This window comes from Carettochelys insculpta, chromosome 17 (genome assembly GCF_033958435.1).
Source record: "Carettochelys insculpta isolate YL-2023 chromosome 17, ASM3395843v1, whole genome shotgun sequence".
Lineage (NCBI taxonomy): Eukaryota > Metazoa > Chordata > Testudines > Carettochelyidae > Carettochelys > Carettochelys insculpta.
The window spans coordinates 6,730,843-6,749,816 of record NC_134153.1 but is presented as its reverse complement, the minus strand read 5'-3'; the positions used below and the strand labels follow the sequence as shown (position 1 = coordinate 6,749,816).

General features: G+C 47.3%; 1 protein-coding gene across 4 annotated transcripts in view; it reads right to left on the bottom strand.

Annotated features, from left to right (window-relative positions):
* Nucleotides 1-251: 251 nt before the first annotated feature.
* LOC142021979 (peroxidasin homolog) overlaps nucleotides 252-18,974 on the bottom strand; it is a 72,653-nt gene continuing 53,930 nt past the window's right edge. For 3 of the 4 annotated variants that reach the window (XM_075011336.1, XM_075011339.1, XM_075011338.1), the window contains 12 exons: nucleotides 18,359-18,517; nucleotides 15,013-15,125; nucleotides 13,988-14,144; nucleotides 11,776-11,884; nucleotides 10,796-10,953; nucleotides 8,211-9,714; nucleotides 7,292-7,426; nucleotides 6,380-6,588; nucleotides 5,679-5,793; nucleotides 4,449-4,542; nucleotides 3,799-3,915; nucleotides 252-1,662 (listed from right to left, as the gene is read on the bottom strand). In XM_075011336.1, the coding sequence (XP_074867437.1) occupies nucleotides 3,820-3,915; nucleotides 4,449-4,542; nucleotides 5,679-5,793; nucleotides 6,380-6,588; nucleotides 7,292-7,426; nucleotides 8,211-9,714; nucleotides 10,796-10,953; nucleotides 11,776-11,884; nucleotides 13,988-14,144; nucleotides 15,013-15,125; nucleotides 18,359-18,517 (2,849 nt within the window). In that variant the 3' untranslated portion in view covers nucleotides 252-1,662; nucleotides 3,799-3,819. The remainder of the gene's footprint in view (nucleotides 1,663-3,798; nucleotides 3,916-4,448; nucleotides 4,543-5,678; nucleotides 5,794-6,379; nucleotides 6,589-7,291; nucleotides 7,427-8,210; nucleotides 9,715-10,795; nucleotides 10,954-11,775; nucleotides 11,885-13,987; nucleotides 14,145-15,012; nucleotides 15,126-18,358; nucleotides 18,518-18,974) is intronic. The other variant, XM_075011337.1, reaches the window with a different exon arrangement.

Here is an 18,974-nt window from a genome sequence, read left to right as displayed (position 1 = left end):
CTTTCCACATAAATATTATTGTTTGGTGTTCTGTGGTCTCAAAAAGTTCAAGAAACACTGGCTTATATCATTCCCTGCCAGCAGCCACTTGTATTACACACCCACCCATCTATCAAGCTCAGAAGCCCACCGAGCTATGTATGAAGAGTCACATAACCATTTTGGTCCTAGGACATTAGAGAAAGTTTGTGAGACAATGTCTTTTATCAGGCCACCTTCTGATCTGATAAAAGACATTTCCTCTCCCATTTTGTCACACCAAGGAGTAGCTGATAAACTACAGCATGGACCACATGCCTTTTCTAGCATCATTTTATTTTTCTAATAACTGCCAAGTCCTAGAAAGGACATCACTGCTGGTTTTGGTCCCTCCAATTCAGTAACAGGCCTACAAAGAAGGAAAAAGAGAACGTATGTCTGTAAAAGTTTATGATCCTGTGGGAAGGGGGAGGATACAGGGTGGGGAAGTGACAGGGAGAATGAGAAGGACAAAGATAATTAGGACTCAGCTACCTGCCTTATGACGGACTCAAATTCTGGAATCACATAAATTATAGCACCACTGAAAAGCACCTCCATAGGTGGCTCCAAACGCCGGTTACATATTTCTCGCTTAGCTGTGGAGCACGGGGGGAATAATAAATACAAGCCACACTTTGCATTCCTTAATGTGTCAAGGCAGCCCCCACCAAGCACAGCTGCTCCTGGCTACTAACTGGAGGCCTATTGCATTTAATGATCTGAGGCTGTGTGTCATGTCCCATTACTCTGGGACTGGAAAGACGCTTTCCACTGAAAAGCTTTTGGAGACAAATGGAAACATAGACCCAGGTAAAACGTGCAAAAGCAGAAGCTTGGAGTGAGCAGCTTGGAACGAAGACAATGCTGGTTACCACAGGGCACACGCAGAGCATTCATTGGGGAAACTCCACTCAGGAATGACTGAGGAATTGAAGCAGCCAAGGTCAGATCTCCTTATTGTTTCTGGCCCTGCATTCTCGTGCATCTGCCTCCCTGCCCAGCGCAGGACTATTCCCAATGGATGGGGGGGGTTTCTTGTCACTGCATGCATTAATTGCAGGGCAGGCCAGCAGCGCTTCACAAAGTCGTTTGTTTAATTACAATACACAGGGCTTTTTTTATTGAAGTGTGAGCTCAGCTTTTCCAAGCCCTTGCTGACCCTGCTGTCAGAGATGGCACATCTGTGTTGCTATGTATGTGATGCTCCCAATGAGTCTGGGTTTCCCCTGCTGTGAAAGCTGATGCAGCAGGGTGATCAGCAATGGCAAGGAGACAGACATTGAAGCAGTTTTAACATGTCTCTGCTTCCTGGGCGAGGACTCTGCTGATGAAAAACAATATCCTAGGAGCACAGAGCAGACTGCTGGTCTTACTCAGGGCAGCACGGTGGTTTCCAGGCTGGGAGGAACACCTTGCCCCTGAGGCAGAGGGGAGCAGAGATGGCTTGCGAGCTCTTAGTCATCAGTGCAGAGATCCAAGTACCAGGAGATGCACAGGTGGCTAGGGTGGAGTGGAACAGGAGACACCAGAGTGGGTAGGATATTGTCAGTTCTCTTTGGCCAGCGTGTTGGGGCCCTCTTGGAGTGGAGCAGACTGGCTGGGAGGTGAGCAGTGTGAAGAGTACTGACCACTTGAAATAACCTAGGGAGGAGGAAAAGAGACTGAGTGGATTGTAAGTGCTTTGGAGTAGGAATCCTCTCCCTGTTATATGTTTGTACTGCACCGGGCGCCGGGGGCGGGCTGGGCCTTTAGATGTTATTCCAGTACAAACAACAATATACTAGCTCCTGTCAAACAGCAAAGAGGCTGTATAATACTCTAACATCCAAGCTACCCCTTCAGTCCCCTACCATAGCTTTGTGAGAACCTCCAGGCTTTGTTGCAAGCACACAGACTAGTTTACACCTCACAGGTGGCAGCTACACTTGCATTCCTCTTTCAAAAGGGGTATGCAAATGAGGTAAATTGAAAATGCAAATGATGTATGAATCTGCACATTTGGCACCTCATTTGCATAGTCTAATTTCAAAAGAAGAAAGCCAGTATAGATGCTGCTCTTTCGAAAGTAAACCCATCTTCGAAAGAATGCTTCTTCCCATTAAATAAATAAAATTTCCCATTAAATAAATAAAATAAATAAAATTAAAATTTATTTAAATTTTATTTAAAATTTATTTAATGAAATTTATTTAATGGGAAGAAGGATTCCTTCAAAGATGGGGTTTACTTTCGAAAGAGTAGCATCTACACTGGCTTTCTTCTTTCGAAAGAAGCTCTTTCAAAATTAGAATATGCAAATATTGTGCCATATATGCAAATTTATACCTCATTTGCATACCTCTTTCAAGAGAGGAATGCAAGTGTAGACACACACACTATTTCCAAACAGGCGCCCCAGATATTTGATCCTGGCAGAGGACAGCTCCTGGGTACAGCCTGCCCGGGTGGCAGTCTGTCTCCTCTTGGCCTGACAGTGCCTGAAGGGCAGCACCACCACATAGCACAGGGGGCAGGTGCTGTTTGGAAACCACGCTCAGGGTTTGGATCTGTGTTAGAGGTCTACAAAATCATGACAGGCGTGGAAAAGTGATTTACTTGTCCCATAACATAAGAACTTGGTGGGGGGAGGCGTCACCACATGAAATTAACGGGCAGCAGGTTTAAAACTAACAAAAGGAAGTTTTTCTTCATGGGGCACCTGGGAGGTCTGCTGAACTCCTTGCCAGAGCAGGTTGTGAAGACCAGGACTTTAACAAGGTTTGAGAGAGAACTAGATAAATTCATGGAGGTGAGGGACATCGACGGCTATTAGCCAGGCTGGGTAGGAATGGTGTCCCTGGCCTCTGCTTGTCAGAGGCTGGAAATGGATGACAGGAGAAGAATTGCTCACAGTCATTACCTCTTCAGTTCACTCTCTGGGGGGCCTCGGGCATTGGCCACTGTTGGACGACAGGATACCGGGCAAGATGAACCTTTGGTTTGATCAGGATGGCTGTTTTTGTTTTGTGGCCCCCTTAAATTGGAGGTCCTGTCAACCAGGCCATCGTTAATCTCCTTCAAGGGTGTGAGAATCTCCGCAGTGCTTTTCCCGGGCACACAACTGCTAAGTGGTCCCACTCTGTTTCTCATCAGGCACCATTCCTCATGGACACAGGGAACCCAAGGGAATACATGGCACAGCAGCCTTGGTTGCTGCCCTTGCTAAGCTGAGAAGGAGCAATAGGCCGCAGGCTAACTGTTATCTACAGCTATGGCTGCATTACAGGGAAACACAGCCATACAATCCCTCTGTTCATCCTGGGTCTGCAATCTGAGATCCCCGCATGGCCTTCTAAAGATCCTTTTGGGCTGTGGGATTTGGGGGCATCACGGTAAATGCTGATAAATTACATCCACGTTCTGTACTTTAAAGTGTAAGTTCTTTGGGGACAGAGACTGTCTTTTCATTCTGCTTGTATAAGAACATCTACCGTTGAATCATAGGGTTGGAAGAGACCTCAGGAGGTCATCAAGTCCAACCTCCTGCTCTTAGCAGGACCAATCCCAACTTAGTCATCCCAGTCAGGGCTTTGTCCAGCCGAGACTTAAAAACTTCCAGGGATGGAGATTCCACCACCTCTCTAGGTATGTCCACCGTGGGTCTGGGCCCTTGTTTATAGCTCCCAGGTGCTATGATATTAAAAATAAATTACAATAATGATCATCAGTCTGGTACTGATCTATCCATGCTTCCCCACATTTTCTCCCATGCTGGAGGCCCAGCAGACGTGCTCTGACCTCACATTAGCAGACGGTTGGTCATCTTTTTCTCCATTTCTCCCCAGTCTTCTTCCACAGTCTATATTCCTCAGTGCTTCTCTGCTGCCATTTCAGCTGACCTTCTAATGCCTGCACCTGGGACAGCAGGACAGAGACAGCACCAGCTGCCAGGTGGGGAATTCTCCATGTTCCTCTTCCCACCCAAAGCTGTGCAGCCAGCACTCCCCACACTTAGGTGCACCCTGGGATTAGGAGGCTGGTTAAGGTTTCATTCCCAGCGAATGGTGCAATTTGCTAATGCCTCTGTGCTGCTGGGCCTTGGCAGGCACAGAGGGACACTGCGAATGAATCCCATCCAGGGGACATTTCAGAAGGTCATGGAAGATGTGAGGCTGGAGCTCAGGGCTCTAGGATGGAATCTGGGAAAAGGTGAACCCAGTGGCAACCTACCCTGCAAGAGTCTCCTACTAACCCTGCTCTGCCCTTCCCCACCTCTCTCTGCTCTCTAACTCCTATAGCTACCTTAGTCCCTCTGCTCTGCCAGCCATTCCCACTTCAGAGGGAGGGACAAAGCCACCTCCCCCACCACACTTGGCAACTTTATATGGCATTTCCATCCTGTATACACATGGGTCAGGGCAGAGCTCTGGTGCTACACAAAGTCCTACCTGTTTCCGTAGGGAAGAGACAGTTTTTTCTAGGTCAGCCACAAAGGACTCCAGGCCCTCCTGGGATGAAGGGCGGTGGGAAGGCTCTTCATTTCTGTAAGCAGGGGCACAGAGAGTGAAGATGGTGTGACAACGTTCCTGCTGGAATTTCCTAGCTAGTTGGCTATTTAAAAGTGTGACTCTCGCTGTACTTTCAAGAGCTGCGTTTATGTTCCCACTTTTCTAAATCAAAAGGAGTTTAAGGGCCAGATTTCCAATGGATGAAGAGCCAGGAGTCACTGGTGAAAAGTTCGTGCAGATTTGCCAGATGTGAACAGGCACTCACCATAACTGTGAGTGCAAACCCCTAAGTTACACTGCTGTGCATCTCCCTAGTGATTAGATGTGCAATTGCAGAGTTTTGCCACGAACGGCCTGAGGCCTCTGAGATTTTGAAAATCTGCCCTTACAAGGCTCAACATCTCGTTTTCAGTTTTTTCTCCCCACAGTGGTGACAATTCACAGGGAAAGAGCAGCATAAAATAACCTGCATCTTTACTGTCAACAACACAAGACCCCAATCTTGCACCCATTAAAACTAATGACAGTTTCCTACCAACTCTATTGGGCATTGGATCAGCCTCAGAGTTGGTATTTCTGTACAATCGTAGTTCCTTAAACAGCACCGTCACCCTGATCTTAGCAGAAATCCAGCACTCTACGTGCACCAGTTTGATCAGTCATGTATGATTTGATATACGGCAAAAGGTCTATTATCCAGAACTGGGAGTGGTGGATAATCATATGTGCCGGGTACTGGAGGGAATCACCAGCCCCACTCCAACAGCTCCACTGCCACTGGTGAGTCAGCTGGCTCTGGCTGGATAACTGGCTCTGCAGGAGCTGGTTATCTGCAGCAGCTGGCCCCAGCTGGGTAGCAGGCCCTGGCTGGGGAGCCAGCCCCATGGCAGCCAGGATCGAACAGCCAGCTGGCCCTGCAGCAGCCAGCCCCACAGTGACTGGAGCTGTCCAGTAAGCTGGCCCCATGGCATGCTGGTTAACTCAATGAGCTGGTTATCCAGGTGCCAGATAATTTTAGCTTTTACTGTATTTAGTTTTGTGAACCTCTCTGCAGTGTAGCCCTGAGCAGGGGCTGGCAGATTTCAAATGATCACATGGGGGTGGTCCACAGAAAGTTGAAACCTCCTGAGACCAGAGACTGGGAAGGAGAAAGTGACAGAGGTACTGCACCTTGGCCCAGCAGGGTGGTGCTCTGAAGGGCTGTCTTCTGGGTAGCTGAAGCGAGGAGACCTCTTGCTCCGCAATTGCTGAGAAAGAGCATTGAACTGCCCCCTTGTTCTGCAGTCTGCAGCAAAGGAAAGGAGAGTCTGGAGGGATGCTCATGCTGAAAGCTCAGCCGTTCTGGCTTGAATTTTCCCCAGCCCACCCAGCTTAAACCTGCCTCGTCCTATATGCAGCTATAACAACTACATCAAGGAGCTCTGAGCTGGTGCTGTTCCCTGCACAAGCACATGGTACAAGAACCTCTCCTGGGCTGGAGCACCGTTCAACACAGGGAGGGGAGCAGCTGCGAGCCAGCTGCACACGCTGATTCTGCATGCAAGCCCCCACCGCCACTTATACTGTAGCCACTGATTCCCAGAGAGGACTGAGGTCATAGAGAGTGAAGTCATCATGGCCTCCATCCTCTGACACACAAGGCTTGGCAGGGAGCAAGAAAGGGCGCCCAGGATGCAGCATGGTCAATGGGTTTATCAGGATGTATAATTTATTCAAGGCTTCTGCAGAAAAGAGCAGCCCCTTGACCACTGACGAGAATCTCAGGGAACCGCTCCCCTCCCCGCAAAATTACTGCCCAGCCCGGGCCTCGGAGGGTCTCATCCCAGCCTGAACCCACATGCTAAGCAGCACAATCGCCCCCCTGCACCCACCTTCGCAGCAGTCCTGCCACATGCGGAGATCCACTGCCGGGACCTCCTCGCAGCTGAGCATGCCCTGGGGGTAGCTGGCCACCTGGAACACATCCCTCTGGAGCTGTCGGATGTGGTCACTGTTGTCACAGATGATGCGAGCCAGCGACGTCTGCCTCAACTGAGTCAGCTGGGCAGGGGTGAAAACTCCAGGATTCTCGTACCAAAATCTGCAGGGGATTGCGATGCACAGCATCACTAAAGCTAACAAGCAGGGGAGCAGGGGCCGAGGAGGCAGGGCTGGGGATGGTGCAGTGGGGTAGGGCACAGGCATTTGGTTTTCCAGGACCTGAATTTGAGGGGCTCCCAGGCCCCGAACGGTGACTGCTCAGGTCTCACCTGTCTCCTCTCTACGGGATACCTAGTACAGCCAGGGCCATCCCAAGCCGAGCTCCGGACTGCTGTAGTGTAGCCAGTGAGTTAAGCATGAGGTGGCCAGCCTCCCACTCCCATTCCATCAGTAGGTACCCAAAGCTATCACTGGCACTACTGACATCACATATGGCCAGCCTCCGCGCCCTGCCCCGCACCCTTGATTTTCTAGTGCTCCCACGCCAGAGGCAGCAGATGGAATAACTTACAAACCCTGAAACTACCAATGGAGCCCAAGTGGATTCATTTTTAACTAAGTGCAGGATAACACACTTGTAGCCCCGTAAGTCTTCCAGTGAATAGGCAGAAGAGAGCAGAACAGAGCCAGACTTCCCTTCTTACATTTTTATACCCCCAACCCCACAAGGAACCATCACAGCCCTTGTCCCTTGGGGGAATCAGCAATTCATTCCCAACATGTCCACCAGGGAGGAGTGATCTACCCAAGCTGAATGTAGGGGGTGGAGCAGGGAGCTCCAGTTTGACCGGAGATGACGGTACCTATCCCCATCTCTAAGTCTTCGGAACTGCGTTGCTAACAGGCACATCAGGGTGGGTCCAACTCTGGTCCCAGGGACAAGATCTTCCACCATCAGTGCTGGAAACAGGTCAATATTTTTGGTAGTTCCATATAAACTGCACCGCGAGGGACAAAAAGGGAAAGGTGATCAGAGGGAGGAGAGCAATCTCGGCTGGAGTACTGCTTCTTCTGGCTAGGAATCTGGGTGTAAGGAGCTCTTTGGGGCAACATTTGGACAGTGCCTTCCACGAGCCACCTAGAGGAGGGGCCAGCAACCTTTCTGAGGCAGACTGCTGAAATTTGTCCTTTTGAACTCTATGGACAGGCCGAGTGCTGGTGACACTTTCTAAAGTCACTAATCGACCTACTTACAGCAATTTCATTCATAAATCAATTAAGAGGCAGAGCTTTGCCTGTTAGGTGGGGGTTGGTAGCATGAGCTGTTGTTTTGTTAACCCACAGGTGGCCTGGCCTTGAGCAAGCTCCCAGCTGTATGGGGGAGGAGGCACGGGGCTGAGCTCCCGCCTCATGTGCCAATGAAAATTGGCTCACGTGCCACTCTTGGCATCTGTGCCCTGATCTAGACAACGGAAGGGAGGATCTAACTCAACAATAAGGATCAGTAACCAAGATAGATAACAGGCAATTTAGTCCTCTTAGCAAACAGCTACCAGGGACTCAGGTTGACACCCAAAGAGTAACATGCTACTCCCCTGCTACAGTGCTAGAGGTCGAGACGTAAGGGGCAGCTCGCTTGGAAACGTCCAGGTCTCATTATTATGCCACGTCCCTTAACCTGGCTACTGAATCCCATTGCAGTACACTAGATCAGTCGAAAAGTGCTGGGGGAAGGGGTACATTACTAATGGGAAACTGATCTCATGGTCCAAACCACAATACCTCCTGAGCTTTTCCCTGATCTCCAGGTTCTTGATCTCATTCCTGAGGTCTTCAAATTCCTGTGCAGACGTGAGGTTGCAGAAGACCCTGAAGTCATTGTACGGTGGGATGCCGTGGTCCCTCCCCCTCTGGATGTTGATCGCTGCCAGATCCAGGGAGACAGAGTGCGCCATGGAGAAGAGCTTCTCGGTCAGCTCCATGTTCAGGAGCTCAGAGGGGATCCGCATTTTCCCAGGGACCCCAAAGAGGCCACGAAGCAGAGGGTCAATCCCACCTTCATGGATGATCCTGAATGGGGAGAAGAAGGCCTTGTGGAGGGGGATGTGGCCTCGGCGTATGGGCTGGAAGGTTTCGTTTAGCCGATATAGTATGGGGTTGATCAGCGTGTGTCCGAACCGGAAGGCGGCGGTGGCAAAGGCGTTGAGGATTCCAGCATTGACATTGGGGTCATAGCCTTTGTATTCGCCCAGCACCTTCATGCCAGCTTCCCCGAGGATCTTGGGGAGCCAGTGCATGTAGGTGATGTGCTGCATCTGGGCCCCCACAATTTTGCGTGCCTCATGGTAGAGCGTGTCCCCATCCCAGTGGGGATTTAGGGCTCGCAGCTCAGTGGCAAGGCGGTTGTGCTCCCGGAACCAGAGTGTGTGCATGGCAGTGAGTCCCAGCTGCTCATTGGCTCGGTGATCACCGGCCAGGAAGCACGGCACAGGGCTCTCGTTCTCGTCCCGCATACACTCGGTGGGTGGTCCCACTGCAAACGGGAGCAGATGTTTTCCCGAGGTGGACACCACCTGCCCTTGTTTCAGCAGTCCTCTCTGGTTGCTCAGGTCCCTCAGCTCCTGAGACTCCTGCTCTGTGCTGCCATAGATGTTGGAGGCGTCGATGTAAGAGGTCAGGTGATTGATCTGCTCCCTGGCATAGACCGAGTTCATCAGCAGGGAGGTCATTCCACTGCCACACACGGGGCTGGAGCGAACAAAGAACATGCAGCGCCCGTTCCTTACCCGGGGGTCATTCTCTGGGATCATGACAGAGAAGCACGGGGGGTCACTGCTGCACACCTCACTGCAGGGTGCCCCATCCGAGAACCGCGACATGCTGATGGCTGCCACTGTCTGGTCCATGTCGTGGTCCAGAAACTGGCCCCACTGCATGAGCATGTGCGTGAACTGGTCATCAGAGGTGATGGTTTCTGTCCCTATCATGGCTGTCGAGATGAGACGAGGCAGCGGCAAGGGCAGCTCCCTAGAATCTTCCACCAAAGAAAAGCCCCGGGGCAGGTTAAAACCATTCTGGTAGGCCGGTTTGAGGAGGCGCTGAAAGGCTGTGAGGGACGCGCCCCACATTGGGTGCTGGAGATTGTTGCAGGAGCCATCGTGGCTCCTGTATCGCTTGTGAAAACAGATGTCGGAGCAGTTGGGGGTGCGGCGGTGGGCAGAGCAGCCGGACAGGTTGGCGATCACATTCAGGTAGTGAGGGGAGACCAGGTCATTGTAACGATAGCCTGTGAGAGAGCCCCAAAGCAACACATCAGAGCACGGCCTTTGCAGACGTACGCCCAGCCACCCCACGAGGGCTTCTTGGGGACAATCATCAGTTCCCTGTAGGTGGCCAATGCCAGTTGGGTCTCTGGCCTGCACGTGGAGTGTTTGACTGATTGTGGGAGGGTGAATGACGAATAGTCAGGTCATGGCCCCAGCACGATGTGGTGAATGGAAGCAGGTTTTGGCCTGAACACTACAGAAAGCATAACATGAGAAGTCGTTGTGACTGGGCCATGCTGTGAGGGAAGGTCTGATTTCCAACCTCTAATTAGCAGGGTTTGTTTAGTTTTTGTGTCTTTATTGTAGTTACGTGGCTGACATCTGAGCACTTTCCAATTTTTATATATGTACCATCGCAGCAGCCCTGTAGGAAAGGGTTATCTTCCCTCCCCTTGATAAACGAGGAACCAAGACACAGAGACACACCAGAGCTGTGTCTACACTACAAATGCAACAGCAGCATAATGGCAGCTACTCCGCTTCAGTCTAAACACTTGCTCCATGATGGAAAGGGTTTTTCCATTGCTGTAGTAAATCCAGCACTTTCATGGGTTATAGCGAGACGAATAAAATACTTCTTCTATTCACTTAGCAGTGTCTCCCTCAGGGCTTAGATCAACAGCTTAACTATAGCTCTGACGACGGTGAATTTTTCACAGCCTTGAGGCATGTAGCTAGGTTGGCCTGTGTTTGAGGTGTAGACTGGGCCTAAGCCAGTTGCCCTGGGTTACCCAAGAAGATTGTGGTGGAATGGGGCAGGGCACCCAGGCCCCAACTGTTGGGTTATGCTTCCTCACTCTTTGGGGAATTATATGATGCAGTAGTTGAAAGTTGGATGGAAAACGATGGCCAGGGTAAGGGGCAGAGTTAAACATTGGTGCTGGATCCTGGACAGTTTGTTTCTCCACTTCCTGATATTTAAGTGTTTGAACTTTTAGGTGCAATGTTCTGATTTTCCACCTTTCTACACTCAGGTTTAACTTTATTCTTCCTCTGAACTTTCTGATGTTCTGCTCTGAGATCAGAAATAACCTGTCATACCTGTGCCATTCATGTCCACAATCAACCCCTGCTGGACATGTTCTTGGATCAGCTGCAGGGTCCTTTCAAAGATCTCACCAGCTCGGGCTGTTTCGATGGTGTACGGGTCCCGAGGGTAACGAAAGAGTGCCAGCAAGTCGTTGGGAGTTTTGGGTCGCCTGTTTCAGAAAATTAAAAGTGGGCTACAAGCAATCCTTGATTATTGAAATTAATATTTCACTGACATTAACAAGGTATTTTGGACACCGTGTGTTACAGTCTAAACCTAGTCAGAAGAGATACCACAACAAATAGTTCACCTTACTGATCTGACTTGTCTGTGTGCTAGAGCTGATCCCAAAAGGATTCCACCCCCAAACCCAATGAAAAAAATGAACATTTTTGTAATATTTAGCTCCCCCCAACCTGAAAATTTAAAATATTTCAGTTTTTGGCACCTTAATGCAATAACATTTTGGTTTAAGGCCAAACATTTTTGGTTTTCCAATGAAAACTCCAAAATATTCAATTAAAATGATTTTTAATTAAATTTCCATTTAATCTAAAGCCACATTTTGTCAAGAAAACACTTTTTTGGCTTACTCTACTGCCCCACACTGAACTAAATCACCTGCATTTATATATTGACTGTGCTGATCTCTTATTTTCTTGCAAGATATGAGTCTTTGAACAGCTCAAGAGTACAATTGCGTTCCTCTTCCAGTTGTATTGTCTCCTACAAAACAGTCTCTATGTCCTGGTTCCATCTCAAGGATCTTGAGAGATGGGGTTCTTTTGTGACACGATGCCACAGTCAAACAGGTCTCCCTGTCTGAATTTTTGCCCTGCTGCTAAGCTACATCTATTAGTGTAGATCCCCAGAAACCTGAGATAGAATTAAAGCAGTGAAGTATAACAGGCTTTCAGAACATCTCCACTTATTTCTGATCTCCATCTGCTGCTGCTTCTGCCTCTCAGATCTCATCCCCAAGCGGGCTTACTTGCTAAATAGCTCGGTGCGTGTTGAATTGATAGCATGGTCCACGCTGCTGATGGCTTCTTGTATCGATGAGGCTACAAAGGTGTCACCGCTCCGACCAACATCTGTGGCTTTCAAGGAATCAAGACAGGAGGAGGAAACTAAACGACTTAATTTTACTTTGTTTTTCATCCCCAAGAGAACTTGACAAGGCTTTTGTGCATTGGCATGCACTGCAAAATAGAGCTCCACTACCATGTGCCTTCACAGACAACTTTGGGTAGGTTTGTATCTAAGTCTGCAGGGTAGTTATGAACCAAAAGCATTGCTACAACATAGAAGAGACCACACTGCAGGGTGATAACATGCCCTCTCAAACTAAGGATACCTCCCCAACGATTCTGGGTTGCGGACATTCGCTTGCATACAAAATCTGAATTCATTTCAGCTGAAGTTGCTCTACTTCTGTGTACACAGATCTTCTAAAGAACATGTTAAACTAATTTTTGCCAGGGATGTACCTGTCACTTAACATGAGCCTTGAAATACATGCTTCGGAAACCTGATTCCAAGGCCCAGAAGGGTAGCTGTGTTAGTTTGTAACTTAAAAAACAAGTCCTGGGACACCTTAAAGAATAACACATTCATTAGGTAAATTTGCTAGGTAATTTTTATTAACATTTATTAGGTAAATTTATGAGGTTAAACCCACTTCTTCAGATGAAAAATGAGAAGGAAAAACAGAATCTAGGGCCGTGTCTACACTAGCCCAAAACTTCGAAATGGCCATGCAAATGGCCATTTTGAAGTGTACTAATGAAGCGCTGAAACACATATTCAGCGCCTCATTAGAATGCCGGCAGCCGCGGCACTTCGAAATTGACGCGGCTCACCCAGATGGGGCTCCTTTTCGAAAGGACCCCGGCTACTTTGAAGTCCCCATAGGAATAAAGGCATTTCAAAGTTGCCGGGGTTCCTTTCGAAAACAAGCCTGGTCTGGATGAGCCGTGCGTGTAGACGTAGCCTTTGGCTTATATAGTGGGGTTGGGGTAGGGAGAAGAAAATAATAAGGGTTACCAGCTAGTACCCTACTAGTGACAGGTAACCTGTTTTTTCCCAGTGCCTCTCCCCCACTATGTAAACCCCAGATTCTGTGCTTCACCTCCATTTTTCATCTGAAGAAGTGGGTTTTAGCCCTCAAAGCTCATGGCCTAATAAATTTGTTAGGTTCTAAGGTGCCACAATACTGCCTGTTTCTGATTTTAACGTACGTCTACACTACAATCGAGAGCTGCAATTGTGTCCCATGTGGACATACCTGAGCTAGCTTTAGTCTAGTTAACTTGACCAAAAATAGCAGTGGAGCAGCAGCCTGGGCAAAGGCTCGTGTACAAGCTTGTCTGGGACTTTGGGCATGTATTCAAATAACTTGCACATGTGGCCACTGCCTCACTGCTGTTTTTAGAACCACTAGCTAGATAGAAGTCCTCCTGACTGCTGTTCAGTGTCAGACATACCCTGTGTTCCCTGTGCCCATTTGAGAATCAGACATGACGTTTTGTGGCCTGCATGTCACATCCAAGGTCATCACCCCAGCTCAGATTTGGATATTGACATTGGGAACCGACATGCAACATGCTCTCGATAAAACAAGCTACCAGCCACAAATAAATCACACAGCCCATCAGTAATGTCAAAGAACAAAGTTAGACAGCATCCTAACCACCTCACAGCCAACTAATGCTTCAAGAAGGTTAAGCTAATTTAATAAATGATTGGTTGTGCCTGTTGTTCACCCCTGCAGGCCTGACAAATGCAACCCGTTGTTGGAGCTTTGATTCACTTCCAACTTTTTTCCTTCCTGATTCTTTCCTTCCTTCCAAGGGGTGCGAAAGTGATACTTGACTTGGTGCTTGATGATTGGCGGATGTGTGTCATCTGCCTGGCTGTTACCTGTTACAACCTCTGCTTCTCCTGCCTTCCTTGTACAGGACAGTAGGGTGAAAAACAGAGATCGCCTCCCTTCCCCACCTAGATAAAGGCATGCATTTAAACCTTATCATCATATTTGCAGAGCCGTTGCATTCTCCCAGCCTTTGCAAGCCCCGTGTTTTTTAGTGAATAAGTAAGTTAAAGAAGTGTTCTTTAAAATTACAGGCATCTTCACAGGAAATATGAAAGCAGAGCACAAGAAAGAGAGAGCATTGCAGAGACAAAAAGAAGGGACACCATACCAGTGATGGTCAGCTGCATGGTGCTGGATGTGAATCCAAAGGTATTTCTGGCTATACACTCATATCTGCCCTGATCAGCCACTCCCAGGTCTCGAATGGAAAGGGTCCCATCTTGACTTACATGGAACTTGCCACTCTCTGTGATCTGAATACCCTCCTGTGGCAAGATAAAAAGATAGGAAGACGTTTCAGAGAAAATCTTCTCTCCAGAAAACACACACATACAGAGCCGTCATTGAGCCACCTGGCCAGCAGATGTCAGGAGAACTCTGTGCAACACCAAACAAGCATCTGGAAGCATAAAAAAGAACCCCAGTCCTCCACACCTTCCACTGGTGTTCCCTGTAAGCCAAGCACATGGGCTGACACTCAGGAGAGATTCAGGTGTCACCTGGCTGATTAGCAAAACACCCATATCACCCACAGTGGGCAGCAGGTGTTTCTATTGGAGGTGCACATCCACACATGCCTTGCTGCACCTAACAAAATGTATTCTTCCTATGGATGGAAAAAATTAGAGGAGACACTGCCCTCCACCCTGTTCCCAGCAATTCTTTAGGCTAGTTACACTGTTGTTCAGCTTCTCACCTGCCTCTGCTTTCCAGCATATTTTGTATAGCTCTTAAAGAACTATTAACTATGGCAGGTAACCTATTGCTGAATCAGTCTAGATACCAACTGACTGGAGGTAGCTAATGTCATGCTGGTTTTTAAAAAAGGTTTCAGAGGCATTCCTAGCAATGACAGGCATAACTTCAGCACCAGGAAAATTGGTTGAAACTGTAGCAAAGAACAGAATTCTCTGACCCAACTGCAAGTGTTACATTTTTTTATTCCAGCAAGGAAAAAAAAAACAAAAAAACAAATTTGCTTTGGATAGTTTCTTTCAGATCTTTTGACTCAGTCACTAAACCAAAAAAATCAATTATTCACTCTGCTCTGGTAATGACACAGTGACAGCAACCCTGCTGTGTAGTGACTGTACACAAGGTACAGGGTGACTGTGGAATCTTAAGTTCTCTTACTTTGGCCCAAGTGATGGTGGGACGTGGATCTCCTTGGGCAGCACAGGTGATCAGGACATCTTGTCCCGTCTCTGCTACCACATCTTGTGGAGGGTGAAGAAATACAGGGATCACTGTTTAGTGCAAGGAAAAAGGAAAAATATAAGAATCTTCTTGGTTAGGAGCAATGGTGAGAGGTTTCAAACAACATTAAAGAACATTGTCAAGTTAAAGAATGTAACATAAGAACAGCCATACTGGGTCAGACCAAAGGTCCATCCCGCCCAGTATCCTGTCTGCCAACAGTAGCTAATGCCAGCTGTCCCAGAGGAGGTGAACCGAAGACAATGATCAAGTGATTTGTCTCCTGCCATCCATCTCCTGCCTTTGACAAAAGGCTAGTCACCATACCTTACCCCTTGCTAATAGCCACCTATGGACCTAACCTCCAAATATTTATCAAGCTCTTTTTTAAACTGTTAGAGTCCTGGCCTTCACAGCATCCTCTGGCAAGGAGTTCCAGAGGTTGACTGTGCGCTCTGTGAAGAAAAACTTCATTAGTTTTGAACCTGCTACCCATTAATTTCATTTGGTGTCCTCTAGTACTTATATTATGGGAACAAGTAAATAACTTTTCTGTATTCACTTTCTCCACACCATTCATGATTTTACATACCTCTATCACATCACCCCTCAATCGCCTCTTTTCTAGACTGAAAAGTCCCAGTCTCTCTAGCTTCTCCTCATATGGGACCCTTTCCAAACCCTTAATCGTTTTAGTTGCCCTTTTCTGAACCTTTTCTAATGCCAATATATCTTTTCTGAGGTGAGGAGACCACATGTTCACGCAGTACTCAAGATGTGGGTGTACCATAGTTTTATAAAGGGGAAGTAAGATATTCTTTGTCTTATTGTCTATCCCTTTTTTAATTATTCCTAACATCCTATTTGCTTTACTGACTGCCGCTGCACACTGCGTGGATGTTTTCAGAGAACTATCCACTATAATTCCAAGATCCCTTTCCTGATCTGTTGTAGCTAAATTTGCCCCCATCATATTGTATGTATAATTGGGGTTATTTTTTCCCCAATGTGCATTACCTTACACTTACCCACATTAAATTTCATTTGCCATTTTGCTGCCCAATCACGCAGTTTGCTGAGATCTTTTTGAAGTTCTTCACAGTCTGCTTTGGTTTTTACTATCCTGAACAATTTGGTGTCATCTGCAAACTTTGCCACCTCACTGCTTACCCCATTCTCTAGATCATTGACGAATAAGTTGAACAAGATTGGTCCCAGGACTGACCCTTGGGTAACACCACTAGTTACCCACTTCCATTGTGAAAACTTACCATTTATTCCTACCCTTCGTTTCCTTTCTTTTAACCAGTTCCCAATCCATGAAAGGATCTTTCCTCCTATCCCATGAAACATCATTGTTGCTCTTGTCTCAGTTACTATGCACCCTCTCATTTATATCTCACTGCTCATCTGCTGCTGTTTGCATTTCTCAGATTGGACAATGGATTTCCCTATCATGAAGCATTTTTAAATCAAGCATATGTCTTCACTCCCTGGAAGAGTGATCTGGTCAGAGTTGATCTTCCAGGGCTTGATTTTGCACACCTACTAGGGATGTATAAAAATCCAAGTATCTGGGGTTGACAGTTGACCTGTGCACTTCTCAATCTTGCAAGGAGTAAGGGAGTTTGACGAGAGAGATTCTCCCCTCAACCTACCTCTATGAGGATGGCCAGGTAAGTCAGTTTTAGATAAGTCAATTCCAGCTATGCAAATTGCCATAGCTGGAATTGGATATTGACAATTGACTTTAAGCTCTAGGATAGACCTGGCCCAAGGCTGGATAGATTTCTAAAGATCTGCACTAGCTCATACAGTAATTATGGACTCAAAGCAGAAATTACTGAGGGCAGGTCTACACTTAGGGAGAAGGTAGACATGAGATACTAATTACAGCTACGTGAATAGCATAGCTGAAGTTGATGTACCTTGTGCTGAATTTCTGCAGTGTCCCTACAGCAGGAGGTCGAGGGGAGAAACTCTTCCATCAACTTCCCTTATGCCTTGTGACCATGTGAAGTACTGGGGTCAATGGGAAAGTGACAAGTGGTTGATTTAATGTGTCTCTAATAGACCTGCTAAATCAACCACCAGGAGATTGATCTCCGGAGTGTCAATTGTCCATTAAGTATAGACAAGTGAGGTTTGATGATTGTTTTTATGCAGGAGTTCAGATCATGATAACTTCTCCTGCCTTTAAACTCTATGAGAATCTATGAATATAGAGAAGTTAGTCAGGTTCTTGTGTAATTCTAGTCAGTTTAATTTCCCGAGCATCACTGGAATTCACAAAGCTGCAGTGTACAGCGGGCAAACATTGTGGGTGATTTTTCTTGTTTAAGAGCACTGTTTCCACAGGAATATTAAAAAAAAAAAATCATGGAAATATTTCTTTTGTTCTTGTTTTTTGTGAAAGCTGAATGTAATACAATGTAAAATTGGGGTGAAATTTGGTTTGGTTGTTAGTGTTCAGAACAATGATCTCTTGATAAAAATTACCATTTATACAGAGTGCCAGAAGGAGAGCTGCTTGGGGAAAAAACAGTAATTTTTCAAAGCAAATAATAAAATTATTGTATTTTAAAGTATCCTACAAAATACTGTTTTCCTCCCAGTGGAAAAATCCAGAATCACAAACACATAAAAATGGAAAACCATTTTTGTTTTAAAAGTTATTTTCAAAATTAGAAAACTTTTACCAAAAGTGAACCCAACACTAATTTTCTTAAGCTAAAAGGTGCAATATTTCAATTTTGATTGTCAAAATACCAGAAAATGTCAAACAAATGAAATTTTTCTGTGGGGATTTCCAAAGGAGTTGAACTGCCTAATTCTCATTTCACTGTGTTCCTTTGAAAATTTCCCAGCTGGAATGCATTTTTTCAGCATTTAAATGCAGATTTTAGAAAGGCACCACTCAGGGGAAGATCCCTGAAAAGCACTAAAACTAACACTTAGTAGGTAGAAAAGGACTGGTCAGGTCCATGCCCCCTGTTGTGTCCATGTCAGTTGAATTTTGATCTGATATAACCTGGGTAGCGTCACTGACTTCAAAAGGATGGTGTTGATCTACCCAGGCTGAGAATCTGGACCCATTTACTTTCTCATCCTCTAAAGGAACTCTCTTAGAATCCCTCTGTCCTCAAGGCACAGAGAAATCCATCCCTCAGGAATTTAGGGAATTTCCTTCCTCACCGGATAGTGTGAGTTAGCACACAGTAAAGTGACTGCAATCCACTGGCCAGCCAGTATTTCCTTTGCATGCTGGCTTGCATTGGCATACCTCGAGGTGTCACCCATAGCTGCACTGGGAAGCTCTTTACACCGATGGCGCTGATGGCATGGCACTCGTACTGGCCTTGGTCATGCAGGGCAACCCTCGAGATGCGTAGGGTGCCCGTGGAGAGGATACTGTGTCTCTGGTCAACCGGCAATGGCCCACCTGATTGTGAGAGCAGCATGATTTGTTAGTGAAGCTCTGTTACTCTTCCCTTCAGTGGGGTGGGGGTAAGCCTGGAGTGTGCCCATTCCCACGCTGAAAATCCCTCACTCTGGGACTGACGCCCTGAAGTACAATCCTCACCTCTCCAGCCAAGGACAAGAAGAGGTGCTTCTCCTGCCTCACCCCTAATTTGCCAGATGGATTATTATGGACACACAAAACCGGCCTTAGGACAAGGTGAGCAAGGCGGTTGTCTTGGGCACTGTATCTTCAGGGCCCTGCACGCCAGTTGACTCCCATTGGTTGGGCCCCACCGTCAGCGTGCCGCCTTGGGCCCCGCCCACTGGACGGGCCCCACCATCAGCGTGCCGCCTTGGGCCCTGCAAACTTTTGGCTGGGCCTGTGGACCCAATCTGAGTGTGAACCCTGAACGTGCTGTCAGTTGTCAACACAGAGC